Below are 20,538 nucleotides of genomic sequence, written 5' to 3'. Positions count from 1 at the left end.
TGGATCCTATTGAACAGATGATGATCATATGAATAAATACTATATTGAAATATTGAATGCCGTTTTTTTTTTAAAAAAAAAATTTACAAATATATTGATCTAACGCCTGACCTGCCAAAAAAACTACAGGCAAAAACGATACTAACACAATTTTTTTTACACCAGTAATTTATTGTCGTATTTTTGACAGCAATTATACAAAACATTGCAAGAAGAATATTTTTATATGGCGGACCATCATCCCAAAAATAATGGAGATACATCACTTCACGAAGAAATCGTTCAATACCAAAATGGAAATGGCGGCGTTCATGTAGAAAACAACGTTGATTTAGGTTACAGAATGCATTATAATGAGTTGTACCCTCACCATGAATACAGTCCAAGTACTTACTTGCCGTCAAGTGAGATTGTGGACCTTTCCAAGCACGATCGCGAAACTGTCATTGAAGAAAGTCCAAACCAAAGATATGCTAAGGTAAGTTCATTTTATTATTTTATGTTTTAATTATATATTTTACTTTAATTTAAATATTCGCACCTTGAACCATGACTTCTAATCTAAATAATTTCTATCATTATGATATTACATTTAGTTAAATACAGTTTTAGGAAAGGGTGCTTATAAAGTTGTATATAAAGCTATAGATCGTGAGGAAGGTTATGAAGTCGCGTGGAACTGCTTTCAAGTAAGTCGCGCCCACATACGAGTAAATCGCGCTTCAGATTACATTTGATTCTTTGTTCGCTTAATGATATTAAATATCTGTAGACTACCAAAGCAGAGTTCAATGAATTAAGCCAAGAAATTAAAATATTAAAGCAAGTTCGACATCCTAATATTATTAATTTTCATGATTGTTGGTACAAAGATGCAGAATTTATTTTTGTTACAGAATTAATGACCTCAGGGACGTTACGGGAGTATGTTTTAATTTAATGAGAGATAGAATTAACGGGAAGTTTAATTATTATCAGAAAAAAAAAATACTTTATTTTTTTTTTTTTTTTTTTGATAAAAATTACCATTATGCTTTTAATTATATGTGTACTCACCTATTTAGGTATATTCGAAAACTCTCGTTGCCGAATATGAAAATAGTTAAACGATGGTCTCGTCAAATACTTAAAGGGTTGATATATCTTCATTCACATAATCCACCAATTATTCATCGCGATATCAAGTGTGATAACATCTTCATCAATGGCGCTCACGGCGAAGTAAAAATTGGTGACATGGGAACCGCCAAGATGAAGTTGGGAAAAAAGTATACCGTCATCGGTATGCAGTAACATAATCCCAGCTGGGTTTGCTATCGTGGTTTTACATATATTGGTACCCGATACCTCCTCACTCTGCGATCTAAATGATTGATGCGAATTATTGTTCGCAAATTATAAATTAAAATGTAGGAACTCCCGAGTTCATGGCACCCGAAATGTACGAAGAAAAAGGTTATAACGAGAAGGTCGATATCTATGCGTTTGGTATGTGTCTTCTAGAAATGGTTACTGGCGAATATCCTTACGGAGAATGTAAGAATGCCGCACAGATATATAAAAAAGTCTCTCAGGTAAAATAATCAAATAATTATAAAACCTTTAGTTTATTTTAATTTACAAATATTCATCATTTGCAAAAAAAAATATATGTAATTTATTTTATCAAAAGGCTATAAAACCGGAAAGCTTAAAAAAAGTACAAGATCCTAAGATCCTCGATTTGATAAATAATTGTCTTGCACCTGAAAATGAAAGGTTGAAAATAGTTTTCCAAAGAATTATAGTTTAATATTTTTTCTTTATTGAATATTTACTCAATCGTATGATTAACACTAGTTATTATCCATTTGAAACATTAAAACGCTAAAGGTATACTGCACAACAAATAATGGATCATCCTTTCCTTACTGTCGAGCCGGAAGTAGTGTTAATGACAGCAGACGAGACAAAAACTCAATTAACTTTGCAGGTCGTCTTTAAAGGCATGGATAAGTTATCGGTGAAATTCGAATTTAACGTGGAGCGAGACACGGCAGAGGAAGTAGTGAACGAAATGGTAAAGAAATTTTACATATTATAATGTATGTTTGGTAAATTTTTTTTCTTTATAGATTAAAAAAATTGTTAAATTTTCAATATAGATAGAGGAACAGGTTCTTCAAGACAATTATCAACAATTAATTACTCATGAAATAAATCGTATTTTACGGGAAATTAATAAACTAACAAATGAAGCTGACCCAAATAAAGAAGAGCATAAAACTTCATGGCCAAGTCAACCTGGCACGCCACCATTCGTCGGAATGTCCCCGCATTTAACTCCCCATAAATCTTCTCATGGTCCGTCTCCTACACCTATTAATTTAGAACGTGATAGCCCTAATGGGACTATAGCACATACATCGTCATATCCTGCACAATCACAGCCAGTTTTGCCGAATGAGTCACCACGAAAGAATTCAATTTCTGGTTCAGGACCAGAATGGATACAAGATTATGATGATGCACTTCCCGTCAAAGGTTTGTTTTATTTATTAATATCTTTATGTTTATTTTATTATTCACGATTATGCTTTCTATAGAATATCCTGACGAAACTCCAATTGAACAATTTGTTCGCGATACTGCTCTTGCGATCAATCGAGACACAGAAAAAGCAAACGATTGGTCGAAGAAACTAAAAAATCAAGACATTATGACTGTAGGCGATTTACGTGCACTGATGGATGAAGATTGGGGACAAATTGGACTCACAGTTTTTGCTTTACGTGCTCTTAAGAATGCCTTACATGGTAAGACATTACGCAGCCTTCCTAGGACAAATAGTGCAGCAAGTATAAGCACAAATGGTGGAGAGGAAACCCTACAGGAATGATTCACTTTGCCTTCATATGTAGGCAAATAGTGTATGATTTTTGTATTCTTTGGTTAAATATACACTATATGTTTCTACTTTTGTATCTCATATAGGTTTTTTTCATTTCTTTTTTTCTCTTCCTGACAGTAGCTAAATCAAAAAGCTAAATGAAAAAAGCACAAGAAACTTACATGTATTCTTTGTTTTCGGTTACCGACGATTTCATCATCACAAATCTCTATCATATACTATCTATCTACTTTTATTTCGACATCTTACCGCTCAAATCTCATAACAATCCCGTTTATATGTCATCTTGGTTTCTATACGCTCTATCTGATTAAATATAAACATTAATTTCGAACTCATAATTCATATCCATAATTGCCGATTTGTATGAACAGTACTATATATATTATTTTTTTCGCCTCTATACTTATTACGTATACTAGAAAAATTTGAGTTGACGTATTGGATAATTTATTTATAATGTTTCTTAACGGGCGACATACATTTTTTTCTGTTTAGTTTCCTTTTTTTTAAAAAAAAAAATATATATATATATTATTTTTGTTCAATGTATTGATTTTCTTTTATTGATGACAAACAGTACGCTTAAAAAAAAAATACATGCACACACATATATATTGGTTTCTGTTTGTTTACAAACAAAAAAAAAATTACTTTTTTTGACTAGAATCTCGATGCCACTATAACTCAAATTTTGCTAATCACAAAACAAAAAAATAATAAGAAAATTTCGGAAATTTTCAGAAATTTTCGGGATATCTGACTGAAAGAGATATGGCTTTTAGTGATAAACCTTGCAGTAACACAGATATATTTTATCCAATTATATTTCGAGATCTTAAAATATAATTCCTTTTTTTTTTTTTGCTCAGTAATATATTGTTCTTTATTGAGAAGAACGAACGTTAACGATGTTTAGATATGTTGCGCGCGTTGCTACGCCCCTGGCGACAACACTAGTCCGCCGGACTGTTCCTGTTACTGTATGTTTTTCTAATATTTATTAAAGGAAAAAAATTTCTTTGTCTGAATTTGAAAAGGGATAAAAATATTCATTAACTTTGATAGAACGACATTATCGAAATTTGTTTTTAAAAAAATATGTGTGTATGTGTATATATTACATACATACGTTAAAAAAGCTTAATGTATCGAAATACCAAGACTTTATTAATTTAATTCCTGCTTTATAAATAATAAATTTGATAATTTCAATTAATAAGAGAATTTTTTCAATTGATCAATTTCTTCTTTTTTTTATATAGTATTATTATTATTTATTTTTCAAGAATTAAAAAAATTGAATTTATTAAATTAATTAAAAAAAAAAATAGGTTCGCGCTGCAAACAAAGGCGCATTCAGTATTCCAGCTTGTAATTTTGCAACAGCAGCTAAACCTAGTAGGTATTTAAATATATCTAGTAAAATTATGATTGGTCAAGTCGGCCTAATTATAGATTTCTAAGAATACTTTTTTTATTTGAAACAAGAAATAAATTAAATTGTTATTTTTTTCATCGAAAAATTAAGGCACTTCCGAAGTTTCCTCTGTTTTGGAATCACGCATCCTTGGTGTATCTTCCAGTGCAGAAATTCAAGAAACTGGTCGTGTATTATCAATCGGTGATGGTATTGCTCGTGTATACGGACTTAGAAACGTCCAAGCGGAAGAAATGGTGGAATTCTCTAGCGGTCTTAAGGCATGTCTATAATTATGGTGTTTACGTCATATAAGGGATTTTAATCATATGGCATATATTTATTTCTTTATTGGAAAATTAGGGTATGGCTCTCAATCTGGAAGCGGATAACGTTGGTATTGTCGTATTTGGTAACGACAGATTGATTAAGGAAGGCGATACTGTAAAGCGTACTCGTCAAATTGTGGATGTACCGGTTGGCCCGGAATTGTTAGGTCGTGTAGTTGATGCTTTGGGTAATCCAATCGACGGTAAAGGCCCTATAGCAGCAAAATTACGAAGTCGTGTCCAAGTTAAAGCTCCTGGTATTCTTCCTCGTCGTTCCGTACATGAGCCTATGCAGACTGGTATAAAATCAGTTGATGCTATGGTACCAATTGGACGTGGACAACGTGAATTGATTATCGGAGATCGTCAAACTGGAAAAACTGCTGTTGCTCTTGATACAATTCTTAATCAAAAAAAATGGAACGATGGCAATGATGAGAGCAAAAAATTATATTGCGTTTATGTTGCTGTAGGTCAAAAACGTTCGACTGTTGCCCAATTGGTACAAACCTTAGAAGAAAATGGTAAATTTGAAATTTTTTAATAGAAAGGTTAAAATTTAAATTTCTAAATTTCGCATATTTAAATATGTACGTTTTTAGATGCCTTGAAATATTCAATTATTGTAGCAGCTACGGCTTCCGAAGCTGCACCACTTCAATATTTAGCACCATTCTCTGGGTGTGCTATGGGTGAATGGTTCCGTGATAATGGAAAACATAGTTTAATTATTTATGATGATTTGTCAAAACAAGCTGTTGCATACCGACAATTGTCATTGTTGCTACGTCGTCCACCAGGTCGTGAAGCTTATCCTGGTGATGTGTTTTACCTTCACTCTAGACTATTAGAACGTGCCGCCAAAATGAATGAACAAAATGGTGCTGGTTCTTTAACTGCATTACCAATTATTGAAACTCAAGGTGGTGACGTGTCAGCTTATATTCCCACCAATGTAATTTCTATAACTGACGGTCAAATTTTCTTGGAAGCTGAACTTTTCTTTAAAGGGTAACTTTGAAGTATTTAATATGTTTAGCTTGTTAGAATTGAATTGTGGATTTAATTTATATAAATAATACCTTTTAGTATACGTCCGGCCATTAACGTCGGTATATCCGTAAGTATTGATTTTAGTTTATATATTGCAAAACTATATAATTAAAATTATTATTTAATTATAAATATCCAGGTAAGCAGAGTAGGTAGTTCTGCCCAAACCAAAGCTATGAAACAAGTCGCCGGATCCCTTAAACTTTACTTAGCACAATATCGTGAAGTCGCTGCTGTATGTATAATACAAAAATGCCATATTTTATTATGTTATTTATGAAAAATCACGTTAACTTTTCTATCGATTAGTTTGCACAATTCGGTTCAGATTTGGATGCTTCAACGCGTTTCTTGTTGAATCGTGGAGAACGATTGGTTGAACTTTTAAAGGTTTTTAATGAATTTTACTACTAAAAAGTATTTTTTTAAAATAACTAAATTGAATACTAAATTTATTCTTTTTTTGTGTAGCAACCTCAATATAGACCAATGTCAACCGAACATCAAGTTCCTCTTATCTTTGCAGGTGTTCACGGATTTTTGGATAAAATAGATAGTAAACGTGTAACTGAATTTGAATCTTCACTCATTCCACATTTGACGTCTAATCACTCTGATGTATTGGAGACAATTAAAAAAGATGGTGTAATCTCTGATGCAACTGATAAGAAACTGCGGGAAATTTTAACAGAGTTCTTAAAATCTTTTTAATCATCATTAAATGAAAAAAATCAAGGGGAAAAAATTTCAGAAAAATTATAATAAAAAAAAAAGACGAACTCAAAACAATTGTTATTTAAATATATACATCAAACAAGACTTTTTTTTAAGATTTTTTTTATAATAAAATAATTATTCCTTCAAAATTTCAACACTTATTGGTTATGCTATTTATTTTACGTATACTGCAATCTTCGACCTAGACTATGTAGAATTTAGGAAAGATAAATTTTTAAAGCTCACTGCGTCAAGAAACTATTGGGGTTGAATCTTTTATCGTTCATCTAACGTAATAACAGATAACCATTAGTCTATTGTTAAAAATATGAATCATGTGATTTTTCTGCTAAACTGTTTTATCCGTTTAGAATAATACGCTAATCAAAATTAAAATTAGTATATTTAGGCTGAATTAGCACATAACTATGTTCATAGAAAACTATAATGACGACTTAATCTTATCATTGAGATTAACGTTGGTCAGCAATATCAGTAATTCTGGCCTACATTATATTATTTTTTTTCGTGTTTCAATTAAAATCATGTGAACCAATCAAAATCATGACTTATCAGTGTTATACAATTATACAGAACCATTAATTTTTCCGGTAAAAATTTCATAACGTACTAGTCATAATAGTAAAAAAGTAAAAAAGTGAAAAAACGCAATATAATATTTTTTCATTTCTTTCTTTTATTTATAAATTATGCCTTTAAACTACATTAATATTTGCAAGGCCCTTTACGATTATACGGCTCTAACCGATGATGAGCTTACTTTTCATGAAGACGATGTTCTTTATATACTAGAAAATGACGACGAAGATTGGTGGAAAGCAAAATTAAAGATCTCAAACGCTGAAGAAGCCGAAAACTCGATCGGGGTAGTACCTCGCAATTATATACAGGAGGTATGTCTTTAAGATATGGCTTGATGCGTCGTTGGCATCAGATCTTTAACCCACCACTTGCGATCTTCACAATTAGGCGGAATGTACTGCTGTTTTAAAAGCCCTTTGGGATTATGAGGCTGTTTCAGAAGAGGAATTATCTTTCAAAGAGGACGATATATTAAATCTCTATGAAGAAGATGAGGATGGTTGGTATTTGGTTAAATTTAACAATGTATTTGGTATGATTCCGCCAAATTATGTTGAAAAGGTAAAGTCATATCAATAAAAATTTTTTTTTTGTTTTTTTGATTGTTTTCTTTAAAAGAGTAATTCTTTTATTATAACATTACATAGGTATCTATGGATTCTGTTGAGCAGGATGTACAAGAAGAGAATTATGTAGATGAAGATAATTCTGAAAACCAGACAAATCAACCTAAAACAGTATCATTATTTGACGCATTATCAGTATGTATAATAAATCGTTTATGATTTCTGATTTATTTATTCATCGACAACCTTCTCATTCTGTTATAGAGCGCATCCGATCAAAATAATACGTACGTGGATCCACTAAAATTATATGCAGTAAAAGCTGCTCGCCCAAAAGCTGGATCATCAGCAATCGAAAGCAAGACTTGGTCTGTTACGGTAAATTTTAATTGGCTTTAGATATTGAAATCGGTTTAAAATTTTATTGAAATTTAAATAAAAATTTCTTCTTTTTAGGAAGTTGTAGGAGACAAAAAGAAACAAAAGAAAAAAGGTGCTTTGGTCATTGGTAATGGAAAAGTCATTTTTGCTAGTGAATCTGATAAGGTAATGCCTAATTTAATTTTATTTCCGAAATTATTGAATTTCATTATCTAAGATTATAATTATATGTTTAGGCGCCAGTACGTCAATGGGAAATTAATGATATTATAGAAATTAAAAAAGACAAAAAAAATATTTCATTCACATTTGGAGGTTCTAAAGGAGGAACGATTGATTTTCATGCAAATAAAAATATTATTACAGAAATTTATCAAAAAGCCGAGGATTGTCGTGCTAGTTTAGAAATTCCTACAGTTAAGGTGGATAATTCTTCAATTAGATCGAGTATAGCTAGTTCTACATTACCCATGTCTTCACGTTCTTCATCAACCCATAAATCAATAGAGTCTGAAGAGTCTCAATATGAAGAAGATGAACAGTATGAAGAACATGATAATGGGTCAAATCCTGTTCTTGAGGAGGAAGAGGGGGAAGAAGAGCTTGAGTTACCTTCCCCTAAATTTGGTGTAGCATTATATGATTTTAATGCACAAGGAGATGATGAAGTTTCAATACGTGAAGGTGATGAATTATGGGTTATTGATGATGTTAGCAGTAAAGAATGGTGGAAAATTAAAAAAGACGATGAAGAAGGGGTTGTACCTGCTTCTTTTATTGAAGTATGCAATTGATTTGTTTCTGATTGTTAAATAATTTAAATTAAAATATTAAGATAACTAATATACTATTTAAAATTAGTTGCGTAGTGAAGAAGATAACGAAGCCGAGAAGGCTGCACAAGCCTCTGCCGCTGCCGCCGCCGCCGCCGAAGCAGAACGCCAGCGGCTCGAAGAGGAAGAATTTATTAAACAAGAAGAAGAAAAAAGGCGTCAACGTGAAGAAGAAAACCGTAAACAACGAGAAGCAGAAAAACGTGCTCAAGAGGAGAAAAAACGAAATGCAGCTGCCCAATCACAACCACCGCCACCGCCACCACCTCCCCCAGTTTCATCAAGTATGATACCTATTAATGTTTATTTATTAAGCTTCACTACAATTAATTATTATGTACCTCTTAAATTCTTCAGGTCGACCAACTCGGGCAAATCCTTCTTTAGGTATATATTGTTTTATGGCTTTCCATTATTCTTATTATAACCATGAGTAAAAAATTTAATCGTTTATCATTGTCCGTTAAAAGTGCCTCTTATTATTATTATTTCAATTTCACTATATTTATTAAATTCTTTTTTTTTTCTCTTTTTTATTCAGAAGAAGCAGCTGTAAAGAAAATTCAGACTCCTGCGAATCGCGCATTGCCTGAAAGGCCTGCACAGGCACAGTCTAAATCAAGTATGTTTTATTTTTTTTGTTTCCATTTATTATAATTTCATGTTTTAAAATTTTTTTAATTTTTAGAACCAATTCCGTCAAATACAAGGACCTGGACTGATCGAACGGGTTCTTTTAGAGTAGAAGCAGAATTTTTACAATTAGTTGATGGCAAAGTGCATCTTCATAAGCTTAATGGTGTTAAGATTGCAGTACCTGTTGATAAAATGAGTAAAGAAGATCTTGCTTATCTTGAAGAAATAACAGGAGAGAAAGTATATGACAAAAATGATGATACTCCTCTAGCAGCTATTGCTGCTGCATATAAAGGCAAGGAGAGATTAGCAAATAATTATGCAATCGATTATAATTGGTATGACTTCTTTCTTAGTGCCGATGTCTCACATGAGGATGCATTTGAATATGCTGGAATGTTTATTGCAGAGAAAATGGATGAAACTACTATACCTGATCTCAATCGTGATGTTATGAAAGGACTTGGCATCAAGGAAGGAGATATTATCAGGATTAAGAAATATATAGATCAAAAGTTTAACTTAGGGAAAAAGAGAACCGTTAGTTTTGGCTCAACAAGCGTCATTCCTGATGACATTGATAAACAATCAAGAAATAAACAAAGTGCAAGGGACACTCAGGTTTGAAGAAATGTTTTTTTTGTTTGTTTGTTTTTCCGATTAATGAATTGACTATTTATATTTTATATATAGTCGGAAGATGCCAAAAAGGCACAACAACTTTCGGAATTTGATCTTAAAATGCAAATGAAACGTGATGAGCAATTGGCTAGGGAACTTCAAGAAGAGGAAAACAGAATAGCTCGCAGTGAAGGGCGTCAAATCCCTAAAGTTGCTGATTTATATGGTAATTTAGATTCAATTATACAAAAGGAAGAGAAAAAGACACCTCCAACAACGCCACCACAACTTTTTTCTAATAATGGTATGCTAAAAAACAATACAAAGAAAGCCCGTCCCCAACCTGCAAAGGCAGCATCAATTCAGATTGACGCTAAAACTCTTGCTAATGCTAAGGACTCATTTGATGATGCTTTTAAATCATCATCAACTACATCTGAAAATAAATTTGATGATGATGCATGGGTTCCAAAAAACTTAACACCCCCCTTAGTACCTGCAGCAAAAGCACCAACAGTAAAAGCGCCAACACCACCACCTCCACCACCGCCTCCACCACCGCCTCCAACATATTCCGTTCCACAAACTACACCTTCTATTCCTATTCGTCCCTCCAATTTATCCTCCGCTAATCTATCTCCAAATAGTTCAGCTCTCACTGTAAATCAAAATCAAATATCACCACGCTTGCCTCCATTAAGTCAATTTACGAGTTCCAGCCCAAATACATCTGGACAATTTAATATGAATTCTTGGAATTCAACTGCTTCAAATTCAAATATGAATATTCAATCATCCCAGCCAACTCCTCCACCAATACCCCCTCCGCTTCCACAACAATCTGTTGTTGTTCCCTTAAACAGTACACTTCATCCACCTTTAGTTCCTACAAAATCTAATAATAACATGAATAATAATACAATGAACATTCAAAGGTCGAATTCTACAGGTAGTTTCCAAGGGATGGAATCAGGGAATTTACCGGGATCAGGTGGCAACTTTAACTCCTCTATGAGTACTTGGAGTTCTACAGGTAAGTTAAATCCATCATTACTTTATACAATACTTTAAATACTGAAATATTTTTTTTTTTCAGGCTTAACGTCAAATTCGACATCAGGGGTCAATTTGCCTAATCAATTTAATTCAAACACAAATCAATTACGACCACAATCCTCATTCAATAACAATTCAACTCAATTACAACAATTTCAATTACAACAAACAACAAATCAATTTCAGCAACTTCAATTACAACAAACAACAAATCAATTTCAGCAACTTCAATTACAATCATCTAATCAACCACAGTTTCAATCACAACATCTTCAATCACAACATCTTCAATCACAACATCTTCAATCACAACATCTTCAATCACAACATCTTCAATCACAACAGCTTCAATCACAACAGCTTCAATCACAACAGCTTCAATCACAACAGCTTCAATCACAACAGCTTCAATCACAACAGCTTCAATCACAGCAATCAAAATATGATCCTCAGAATGTATTTGCTTCTATGAAAGCTGGTAAAATCGGACCAATTGCACCAACAAGTAATTTAGGGGCTAACGGTAAATATATTATTTAAATAATGAGTTCCTTTGAAACTTTAAATACTTTAATGTTATACATATTATTTCATTTACAGCTTCATCAGATAGATATTCTGTTTTAAAACAGGTGGATCCTAATGCTCCGAGCATCTTTAACCACCCAAATTCTCAGATAAACTCATCAAGTAATTGAAACATTATTTATTGTTCTATGTCTTTCAATAAATTTATTCACTAACATCGAATTTGATTAGGTGGAATGGGTTTTGGGCAAAATCCAGGTGGATATATGAATGCAAATTGGAATCAAAATGTAATGGGTACTTCTCAACAGACTTCTAGTTTTGGAGTAAGTGGCATTCAACAATTTCCTGGATTTGGTTTTGGTGGCCAACCGAATCAAATGGAATTAAATCCACAAGGAATTAATCCAAATCAAGGTTTAAACAATAACTTTGGACTCAATAATCAAGGATTTAAACCCAATCCGGGTTTCAATAATCAGCAAAATCCTGGAGGATTTAATAAACAGGTAATGTAATGAATCATTTGGTGTACGTTGAGTTTAACCGACAGGATAACAAATATTAAATTATTCGTTTTTATTAACAGTGGTAAATGTTAGTCTTGTTAATACTAAGCAACGGATATTTTCACTATATAATAGGATTTTTAGAAACGATTTATTTATTTTTTTATATTCACATTATTATAATTTTTGATGTACTGCACCTAGTAAAATTTGTCACCGTGTGTCACGGAACTTGATGTGAGAATGAGCGGCGATAATTATGATAATTAGAATTTTTTATATTAATTACTTACTATTCGTTATTTATTATTTTTAAAGACATTATTTAAATTGTTTATATAATTTTTTTTTATTTTGTAAAATTAGAAACAAATTGATTCAATAAATTATTAATACATGTAATACACGACATATTTTCGTAATCTTAGCTAGGAATGAAGAATTTTATTATTAATAAATAATTGTATGTTCAGGTAAAAATATATGTATTTACTATTTACTAATTATGATTCAATGTAATTTTCTTACGGTAAGCCTCAATAATATATATAATATATTAATTCTGTATTATATCACACTGTATATACTAGAAATTATTCTAAAAATTAATATTTTTAAAAGATTGAAAAATCTAATTTGGAATATTTATACATTAGCAACATTATCATAAGCAGAGTTATGTACTCTTTGAGCACGTCCTGAAGGATCCTCCGGACAACCTTCATGGAGTAAAGAAAAATAAGTATAATTCGTTCAATGAAAACCATAGTGTTCCAAAAAAAAAAACTCACCCCAATCTCTTCTTGGAATCCATCGTTCAACACTATCAATACATGCTTCCTGAGGAAACCAACTTTCAAACTGTTCTCTATACCAATAAGCTTCTTTAGTAGTTGGTGTATCTTTAGGCCAACGTTCAGCAGCATTAGCAAATTGTTCATCAGTCACATGCTGCTCAGAAGCATCTTTAAGAGAATCAATCCAACCATATCCTACTCCATCAGAGAATTGTTCTTTTTGACGCCAAAGAATTGAATCAGGAAGATAACGTACGCCCCCAGTTGTTGATACATCAAAAGCCTTCCTGAGAATATACTATACAAAAGAAATCATGTTTAAATATGTAATTTTATATTATACATAAATATTCAGTTCAGGATTTACCTTCTCCATTCTTCCTTCTCTAAATACTTTTTCTTCGGGATCAATAGCCATAGCCACATTAAGGAATGTTCCATCTAAGAATGGTACACGAGCTTCAAGACCCCACGCCATTGTAGATTTGTTTGCTCGCAAACAATCAGAAGTATGAAGTTTCTTTACACGCGTGACCGTTTCCTTATGAAAATCTGCAGCAGATGGTGCAGCATGGAAATATAAATAACCTATAATACAAATAATATTTAATAAATTTGTTTTGAATAAGTAAATAAAGATTATGCAAAATTATATATAAGTACCTCCAAGAATTTCATCGCTTCCTTCACCACTCAAAACCATCTTGACACCCATGGCTTTAATCTTTCTTGAGAGTAAGTACATCGGAGTACTTGCCCTAATTGTTGTTACATCGTATGTTTCCAAATGATGAATAATATCATGAACTGCATCAAGACCTTCTTGAATTGTAAAGGTATATTCATGATGTATGGTGTTTAAAAATTCCGCAACTGAGCGCGCAGCAACTAAATCAGGCGACCCAGGAAGCCCAATGGAGAAAGAGTGAAGTCCATTGACTCCTACAAACATCCATTTCTTAACATTACAATTGTGATAAAATTTAAAGAGAAATAGGACATTTTGTCAAAGAATTCTTACCAGAATTTCCGATATGACGTTCATCTGAATCTTCTTGATATCCATTTTGGGTAGCAGCTAATTTTGCAGCTTCTCTTGTTGCAATAGAAGCAATTAAGCTGGAATCCAAACCACCACTTAACAAAACACCATAGGGTACATCACTCATTAATCTCTTACGGACAGCTTTTTCCAATGATTCTCTTAAAACAGTATAATTGATGGGATTTTTTGGTATTATTTCTCCATCCCACCACGGAGGCTTATAATATCTTGTTGTTTCACCTGTCAAACTATCATAAATATGACCAGGTGGAAACGAGATAATTTTATCACAGACCTCATTAAGCGCTTTCAATTCTGATGCAAAATAGACAGTATTCGGTGATGACGACGACCAACCCTGGTAAAGAGTAGTAATACCAATTGGATCACGTGCGGCGATGAAACGATTTCTAGTCGTATCCAAGAGAACGAACGAGTACATACCATCAAGGTGATTTACAACATCTTTCCCTATCTCAGAATACTTTTTTTTTTTAAAAAAAAAAGGACCATCCCGGTCGAAGTGAAATCGATTAACATATAATATATGTTAATTTGTATCTTTTAAAATGAATAGAACACTCACCAAATGAAGAATAACTTCACAATCCGATTGGGTTTTGAAAGTAACACCAGATCTGAGTTGCTTTCTCAAAGCCCTGTGATTATAAATTTCGCCATTGACGGCGAGGATAATTGATTCATCCTCATTGGTAAGAGGTTGAGCTCCAGAATCTGCAATAACGTTAATTAATTGACGATAAATTTTTTTTTAAAAAAAATTAATTAACTTACCAACACCAACAATGGCTAAACGTTCATGACATAAAATGTTATTTCCCGAGATTTTACAACCACTCCAATCGGGACCTCGATGTCTCAATCTAAATAAAAAAAAAATATATCAATTAATTTTTCATGATTAAAAATGGATAGAAGTTTTTAAAAGAAATAAAATTACTGTTTGGAAAGTAGTAAAGCTCGTCGACGAAAAGCATGAATATCATCCGGATAATTGAAAACTGCAAAAATACCGCACATGTTTCTTGAAGAATTTAAATTAAAACTAAAATGTTTTGAAGACGAGGACTTTTTTTTTACATTTGCATTTATAGATAATTTTTTTTTTGTAACGAATAAAAAACAGGTTTAAAATCCTGTTATCTTTTGTTCTCTAACTTCCAGCTCGGGCTTTTGATAAGTACGTCATCGGTGTTTTGGATTGAAATCTTATCTCCATTGTAAAGAACAATTAGATCAATTCTATTCGTTGTTATACGTAATTTGCAGATAAAGCAGATAAAGATGGTCATAAGGCAAGATAACAAATATTTACGTTTGGTTTAATTAATTTATCTTTCTCCTTGTTTTTTTCAAGGGAACTTCTCATGCAGTTTCACCATGGTTCTTTATCTTCTTTATCATGCTTCGTAACAGGTTGATCTGTTTTCTTACGATGCATGAATTATGTGTGCTCCTAGCTTGTTTATAAAAAGAAACCTTGCTGTCCATAATTACTCATAATTTAGGCCGATTAATTAGATAACTATTGTGTGACGAGCTTGACTCGTGGACTATATGAAATTTTATAGTTCATTGAAATTCTTGTTTTTTAAGGGAAAGTCCCCCTGAAACGTAAATAATGTATGACGCAAGAATAAGTATTTTGGCTTCTTAAGGCAAGCAAACAATGAAAATAATTGAATCTCATCAATCATCAAATAACTTGAGAATTTACTTTTTTTGATTTATCTTATCAAATTATTAAAATTATTCGGGAAAATCCGAACCGATTCTATTATCATACGTAATTAATGGATCTTATCTTGGGGAGTATAGTTTTTAATAACCTAATTTAAAAGCTCTAACCTTCTTGATTATTATCACAAGGTTCCCGAGTCTTCTCTTTAGTATCTTATTCGTTCACCGAAATTACCTTATTAACTTAGACTAAAAACAAAACTAATCGTGACATTATTTGTTTGATTAGATAAGATTAGATTTTTTTTCTATTCCGAAAAAGTAATAAGTGATTACAAAATAATTTGGACAAAAAATATTACGTAATATCCTTATCTCAATGTCTCACGAATTCCTTGAGTGGAAAAGTTTATAAATACAATTAGTGATAAAGATACGATTAAAAGGTTAATTTGTCTGGTATAAAATCCGAAAAATATCCTTTTCTATAAGTAATGGTTTAACAATAATTTATTTGCATAAAAAATCTCTAGACTAATATTATGACAGCAAAACGTATCCTTTACGCAGATTTCAAGATTTTAGCTGTATCCACATTTAGTAAGTTACTTCCCAATTCTTTTTCCTTTGGATCAATTGAGGATCCATCAAGCCATTCAATATTCGGACATCGACGAAAAACGTCATATCTGTAAAAACATCTTTTAACAAACCACTGATCTTCTAGATTTTGTTTAAAGTCTTCATCCCGACGATCCCATTCCATTTCTTCTTCTGGGACACGATGCATAGCATAAGAATTTTGGTGAACCAACGATGAGGCAACAGCCGGGATAGTTGGATAAAAATTGCTTGAAAACGGATTATTTCTATGAAATTTTTTAAAAATTAGGTAAATGTCATAAATTCATTTTAAACAATTATAAAATTTTTGATTCTACCTCGTATCCAAATATTTTAATTTAGGCAAAGTTTTTAACACCTCAGAAAAGGCCATATAATCATATATACGATTGCCTTCTAAAAACAATCGCCTTAATCGTTTCATTTTACGAAGAGACGTAAGATCCCGCAATTCGTTATAGCTTAATATTAACACGATTATGCTGGGACAAACGTGATTTAATTTATGAGGCAATTCTTTGATTTGTGCAGCTGCAAGTTCAAGATATTCTAGCTTGTAAAAATCGATTATAGGTTCTAAAGTTTTTATCGGATTTCCTAGAAGTTTAATGTAATATAAAGTCAGAAATGACTTAATACAAGAACAAAATTCTATAAATAACTTACCAGACAAGTAAATATGTTTAAAATCACGTAAATGTTTTAAGGATAAATACCTGTATAAGATAAGCGATTAAATAACAGAGTAACAGTAACCGTTGTTGATAGTTAAAATGTAAATGTTTCACTTACATTTGCCCACCTTTCTGATCTCGTGCAGAAAAAGTTTCCAAAAACGCCAGAGTTTCGAAACGTTTAATTTCCTTCAGACGATTTTCATCTACCCATAATAATCTTAAACTAGGAAACGACGAAACATCCAGTTCTGATAATTTGTTATAACATACACGAAGACAAGTAAGCTGCGGCATATTTGTTGTGACACTAAAAGAACGTAGAAGATTATGATCTAAATAACAGATAAAATATTAATTCTATTTCATTCTTTGAACTAATTATTCACTTTACCAATAATTATTAACCTAAATTTAGTGCCTTTAATGCTATTAGTCTTTCAACATTTTCTATTAATTCTATTTTATTTTCAGATAAGTCAAGTAATTCCAGTCGACGCCTAATAATGTAATATTTATAATATTTAGAAATCAACATCAAACACATATCTTAATAACTTTTATTTCACTTAACAAGTCGCACGATTCAAAATCCACAGATTTGAGTTTGTTTTTCCTCAAACTTAATTTCACTAATCCTGGTACACGTAACACGTTATAACAGCATGCAATTAAATTATCATCAGCAAACACTTCACGTAAATGTTCAAGGCGATGAAGGTCTTTTGAATTTGTATTAAATAAAGATTTTTGTTAACTTATATCCTTAGTGTTTCTGATATATTAAAAGTACTAATTATTTGTATAACTTATCGTCACTACCTGTTAATGTCTCGATCCGATTTTGTGATATATCCAAGTATTCCAAATTAGGTAAATGTGCAAAACTCGTTAGACTCGTTAGTCTAGTAGGCACGTAAAAATTATTAGGAATCAAATCTATGGATTTTTGGTATATAAATTACTCGCCTATTTCCTCTGACTTGTAAAGTGGTCAACGACGCAGATGTACCAGTTAAATAACGCAACAAGTTATTATTTCTGAAATAAAGGATAGGTATAGGATATTATACATATCTTATTTATTTCTTAAAATATACCATAAAAGGATACAAATTTAATTCTTTTAATTTAGGCAGAAGTTCACTCAAATGATTTAACGACTCTATATTTTTTGTACTTAAATCGATTTTGCTCATTTCTTTCCAATGGGATTGATTTGATTCCATCTCAGAAATAAGTTTAGTTAACGTGTCGTGTGTCACACGAAAAGAGTAATTACTATTCGTTGTGCCCGGAGTACAAATAGATCGTTCTGAATCCATTACTGGTGTAGTTGTTAAAGTTTTAACTCTTTGATTGACTGGCGTATAATAAATTTTTTGTTCCGAATTTTCACCTAATTCTTCATTACTAGTTATATCTGGCGAAATTATATGAACCTTTTTCTTTTTTTTAACCTGCGAAGTAGTAGCGATAATTTGTGTGATCTCATTTACTTTCTGAAATATTGGTGACTCTTGTTCTAATTTCAAACCATCTGTATTTTTTTTTTCATTTTGTCTCGCGACTAAAAGAAACTTAACATCATTATCCTCCATCAAAACTTCATGTTTCACTTCAGCTGAAATCGGTATCGGATTCTCGTTTAATATTAATCCTGAGTTTACTTTATCACAAGATCCTAAAGGATGAACGCGATTTTGATATTCTTTTTCATTTTCAATGAAAATCTTGTCTCCTTGACATGACTCTTGTCTATAATCAATACTCATATCACTATTAGAAAAAGACTCAATGTCCTTGTCTGGTTCTTTTTCGTTCAAGTAGATCTCGCTTTCAACTTGAACTTGGATCGATTTGCTCTCGTTTTCGATCGTTTTAGAATTGCCATTGTATTCTTTTATTATGTCTTCAGAAGAATCTTCACTATGATAACTTTCATCAGAATAACTTTTCAGATATTCGTCCAAAATGACGTCGACATTACGCTTTTCTTCAATGATAAAACTTGTTTGAACAGCAAAGTCGTGTGTTTCTATCCGACCATTACCGACCTGGACTGCTTTGTCAACAAATTTTTTTATTGGTACATGTTGCCTACGAACCATTATATCATCTAAGCCATAAAAACCTCGTTTTATTGAAGGAGTTATGGCATCATCTAACTCCGACATATTTCCCCTAGAGTTATTTTCGTTATTATTGTCAACAAAAGGCGTATTTTTCGAAATTACAATATTCGTGTCTACGATAAAATATAATCGCTAGTTATAGTTAAGTAAAAAGCTTAAGGCGAAAAAAAAAGAAAACATACTTTCTTCCTCAACGATTTTTATAGCTAGCTGTTCATATTTAGAACAACTTGATCCTACTTTTTTATCTTCTAGATTTTTGACACCGGTAATATTTGTATCAGAAAGTAAGTTTTCCTGATCACTACCTGCAAATTCCTCACAAGAGTTCTCGTCTTCACAAGATATTGGGTACATTGATGTATCTTCGATTATCATATAATCGTGTTTCGGTGGTAACCTAGGAGGTTCGCTCCTAAAACTCCAAAGTTTAGACAGGACGTGCATAGCTTCACGAAACGGCGGCAACGATACTCGAGTGATTTTATCCTTTTAATGACGTAAATAATTCTCGACGCGAAATTGCGCGTCGAATTTGATTGGGTGTTACGACTGTTACGTTGTATACGTGATGAACTAGTCATCACTGTGTACAAATCATTAGTTAAATATTGTCACGTCAAATTTCTACGGTCACGTGTTTCTCGTGCAAGTGACTTTTGACAGATCAGCCAATCAGATCTTTGATTTGCAGGAGAATACTTGGGCACTTGGTATGTGTATTTTTCTCTTAGAAAAAAAGGTAAACCAGAGTAAACCTTTAAGCAGTTCATATACTGTATTACTCTTTAAATAATAGGATAAGTTTTATTTTCTTTATTTTTAATTTGGTTTTATCAGAAATGTTTCAATTTTTATTGTTTTATTCTAGATATTTAGTTTAGTATTATTGTTTAGTCAATACTTTAACTGTAACTTAGAATCAAACTAAAGACATATTGTAATTTCTATAGTTTTATTAATAAATTTTTATCATTTAACCAGTAAAAAAAAAAGCAGTCATATACTGTAACATTTATAAAAATACACAAATTTAAAAATAATTGATAAGTATATATATTGATTTTATTTGTAAAAACAATAAGCATACATGGCTAAAAACATGAAAAAACTTCAGCAAGTGGGATCACCAGTTGAGTAAAAATTTAATATTCATTAAAATCTAATAATTATAACCAGACAGTTATATTTAAGTAAAATTTGGCACAGTAAATTTCATTAGTTTACTTTAAAACTTTAGCTATTACATAACCTTTAAAATTTTGTTATCTGGAAAGTACTTATAAATTTTATCATTAACTAAAGAATTGGACATATTTTCACCATATATTTTTTTATAGTGATTAAATATAATTAAACTATAAGATATACTATATTCTTTTCAAAATAATAATATATATGAATAACTTTTAAAACAGTA

The 20,538-nt window shown here is 31.6% G+C and overlaps 5 protein-coding genes across 5 annotated transcripts; 3 read left to right on the top strand and 2 right to left on the bottom strand.

Annotated features, from left to right (window-relative positions):
* Window positions 1–226: 226 nt before the first annotated feature.
* On the top strand, window positions 227–3,027 carry OCT59_019779 (uncharacterized protein; the record flags this gene model as incomplete). Its single annotated transcript, XM_025317307.2, has 10 exons — window positions 227–478; window positions 597–689; window positions 773–924; window positions 1,065–1,282; window positions 1,414–1,574; window positions 1,673–1,758; window positions 1,873–2,059; window positions 2,145–2,523; window positions 2,586–2,795; window positions 3,008–3,027. The coding sequence occupies 10 exons, from the start codon at window positions 227–229 to the stop codon at window positions 3,025–3,027; spliced, it is 1,758 nt and encodes a 585-aa protein (XP_025178577.2).
* Window positions 3,028–3,761: 734 nt separating this feature from the next.
* Window positions 3,762–6,565, top strand: OCT59_019778 (Alpha subunit of the F1 sector of mitochondrial F1F0 ATP synthase). The gene is made up of 9 exons (XM_025317309.2): window positions 3,762–3,873; window positions 4,225–4,291; window positions 4,422–4,591; window positions 4,674–5,163; window positions 5,242–5,650; window positions 5,729–5,759; window positions 5,832–5,927; window positions 6,002–6,082; window positions 6,164–6,565. Exons 1-9 carry the CDS (start codon window positions 3,802–3,804, stop codon window positions 6,401–6,403), a joined length of 1,656 nt encoding a protein of 551 aa, XP_025178579.1. The 5' UTR covers window positions 3,762–3,801; the 3' UTR covers window positions 6,404–6,565.
* Window positions 6,566–7,119: 554 nt separating this feature from the next.
* Window positions 7,120–12,560, top strand: OCT59_019777 (uncharacterized protein; the record flags this gene model as incomplete). The annotated part of the gene is made up of 15 exons (XM_066143779.1): window positions 7,120–7,323; window positions 7,400–7,573; window positions 7,660–7,773; window positions 7,843–7,956; window positions 8,035–8,124; window positions 8,196–8,741; window positions 8,821–9,076; window positions 9,150–9,179; window positions 9,334–9,414; window positions 9,481–10,049; window positions 10,122–11,082; window positions 11,146–11,628; window positions 11,706–11,795; window positions 11,865–12,142; window positions 12,223–12,560. The coding sequence occupies 15 exons, from the start codon at window positions 7,120–7,122 to the stop codon at window positions 12,226–12,228; spliced, it is 3,996 nt and encodes a 1,331-aa protein (XP_066005497.1). The 3' UTR covers window positions 12,229–12,560.
* Window positions 12,470–15,068, bottom strand: OCT59_019776 (asparagine synthetase). The gene is made up of 8 exons (XM_066143778.1): window positions 14,946–15,068; window positions 14,780–14,868; window positions 14,571–14,719; window positions 13,961–14,468; window positions 13,603–13,881; window positions 13,307–13,527; window positions 12,934–13,237; window positions 12,470–12,861 (listed from the first exon to the last, which is right to left on the bottom strand). The coding sequence occupies exons 1-8, from the start codon at window positions 15,023–15,025 to the stop codon at window positions 12,788–12,790; spliced, it is 1,704 nt and encodes a 567-aa protein (XP_066005496.1). The 5' UTR covers window positions 15,026–15,068; the 3' UTR covers window positions 12,470–12,787.
* A 1,099-nt stretch (window positions 15,069–16,167) lies between these two features.
* OCT59_019775 (uncharacterized protein) lies at window positions 16,168–19,613 on the bottom strand. The gene is made up of 10 exons (XM_025317310.2): window positions 19,301–19,613; window positions 18,097–19,231; window positions 17,953–18,024; window positions 17,806–17,888; window positions 17,558–17,705; window positions 17,392–17,483; window positions 17,102–17,318; window positions 16,976–17,025; window positions 16,627–16,906; window positions 16,168–16,554 (listed from the first exon to the last, which is right to left on the bottom strand). The coding sequence occupies exons 1-10, from the start codon at window positions 19,563–19,565 to the stop codon at window positions 16,248–16,250; spliced, it is 2,649 nt and encodes an 882-aa protein (XP_025178582.2). The 5' UTR covers window positions 19,566–19,613; the 3' UTR covers window positions 16,168–16,247.
* Between the last annotated feature and the right edge of the window lie 925 nt (window positions 19,614–20,538).

This window comes from Rhizophagus irregularis, chromosome 29 (assembly GCF_026210795.1).
Source record: "Rhizophagus irregularis chromosome 29, complete sequence".
NCBI classification, from domain to species: Eukaryota; Fungi; Glomeromycota; class Glomeromycetes; order Glomerales; family Glomeraceae; genus Rhizophagus; species Rhizophagus irregularis.
This window is presented reverse-complemented; position numbering and strand designations above follow the sequence as displayed.

Coding starts and splice junctions, on each gene's coding strand:
- OCT59_019778 (XM_025317309.2), top strand. CDS start 3,802: ATGTTTAGATATGTTGCGCGCGTTGCTACGCCCCTGGCGACAACACTA. Junction 3,874..4,224: donor GCCGGACTGTTCCTGTTACT/GTATGTTTTTCT, acceptor AAAAAAAAATAG/GTTCGCGCTGCAAACAAAGG. Junction 5,651..5,728: donor GCTGAACTTTTCTTTAAAGG/GTAACTTTGAAG, acceptor AATACCTTTTAG/TATACGTCCGGCCATTAACG.
- OCT59_019776 (XM_066143778.1), bottom strand. CDS start 15,025: ATGTGCGGTATTTTTGCAGTTTTCAATTATCCGGATGATATTCATGCT. Junction 14,869..14,945: donor GCTTTACTACTTTCCAAACA/GTAATTTTATTT, acceptor TTTTTTATTTAG/ATTGAGACATCGAGGTCCCG. Junction 12,862..12,933: donor GATTCCAAGAAGAGATTGGG/GTGAGTTTTTTT, acceptor TACTCCATGAAG/GTTGTCCGGAGGATCCTTCA.
- OCT59_019775 (XM_025317310.2), bottom strand. CDS start 19,565: ATGCACGTCCTGTCTAAACTTTGGAGTTTTAGGAGCGAACCTCCTAGG. Junction 18,025..18,096: donor AAATTAAAAGAATTAAATTT/GTATCCTTTTAT, acceptor CCTTTATTTCAG/AAATAATAACTTGTTGCGTT. Junction 17,889..17,952: donor TTACAAGTCAGAGGAAATAG/GCGAGTAATTTA, acceptor CGTGCCTACTAG/ACTAACGAGTCTAACGAGTT.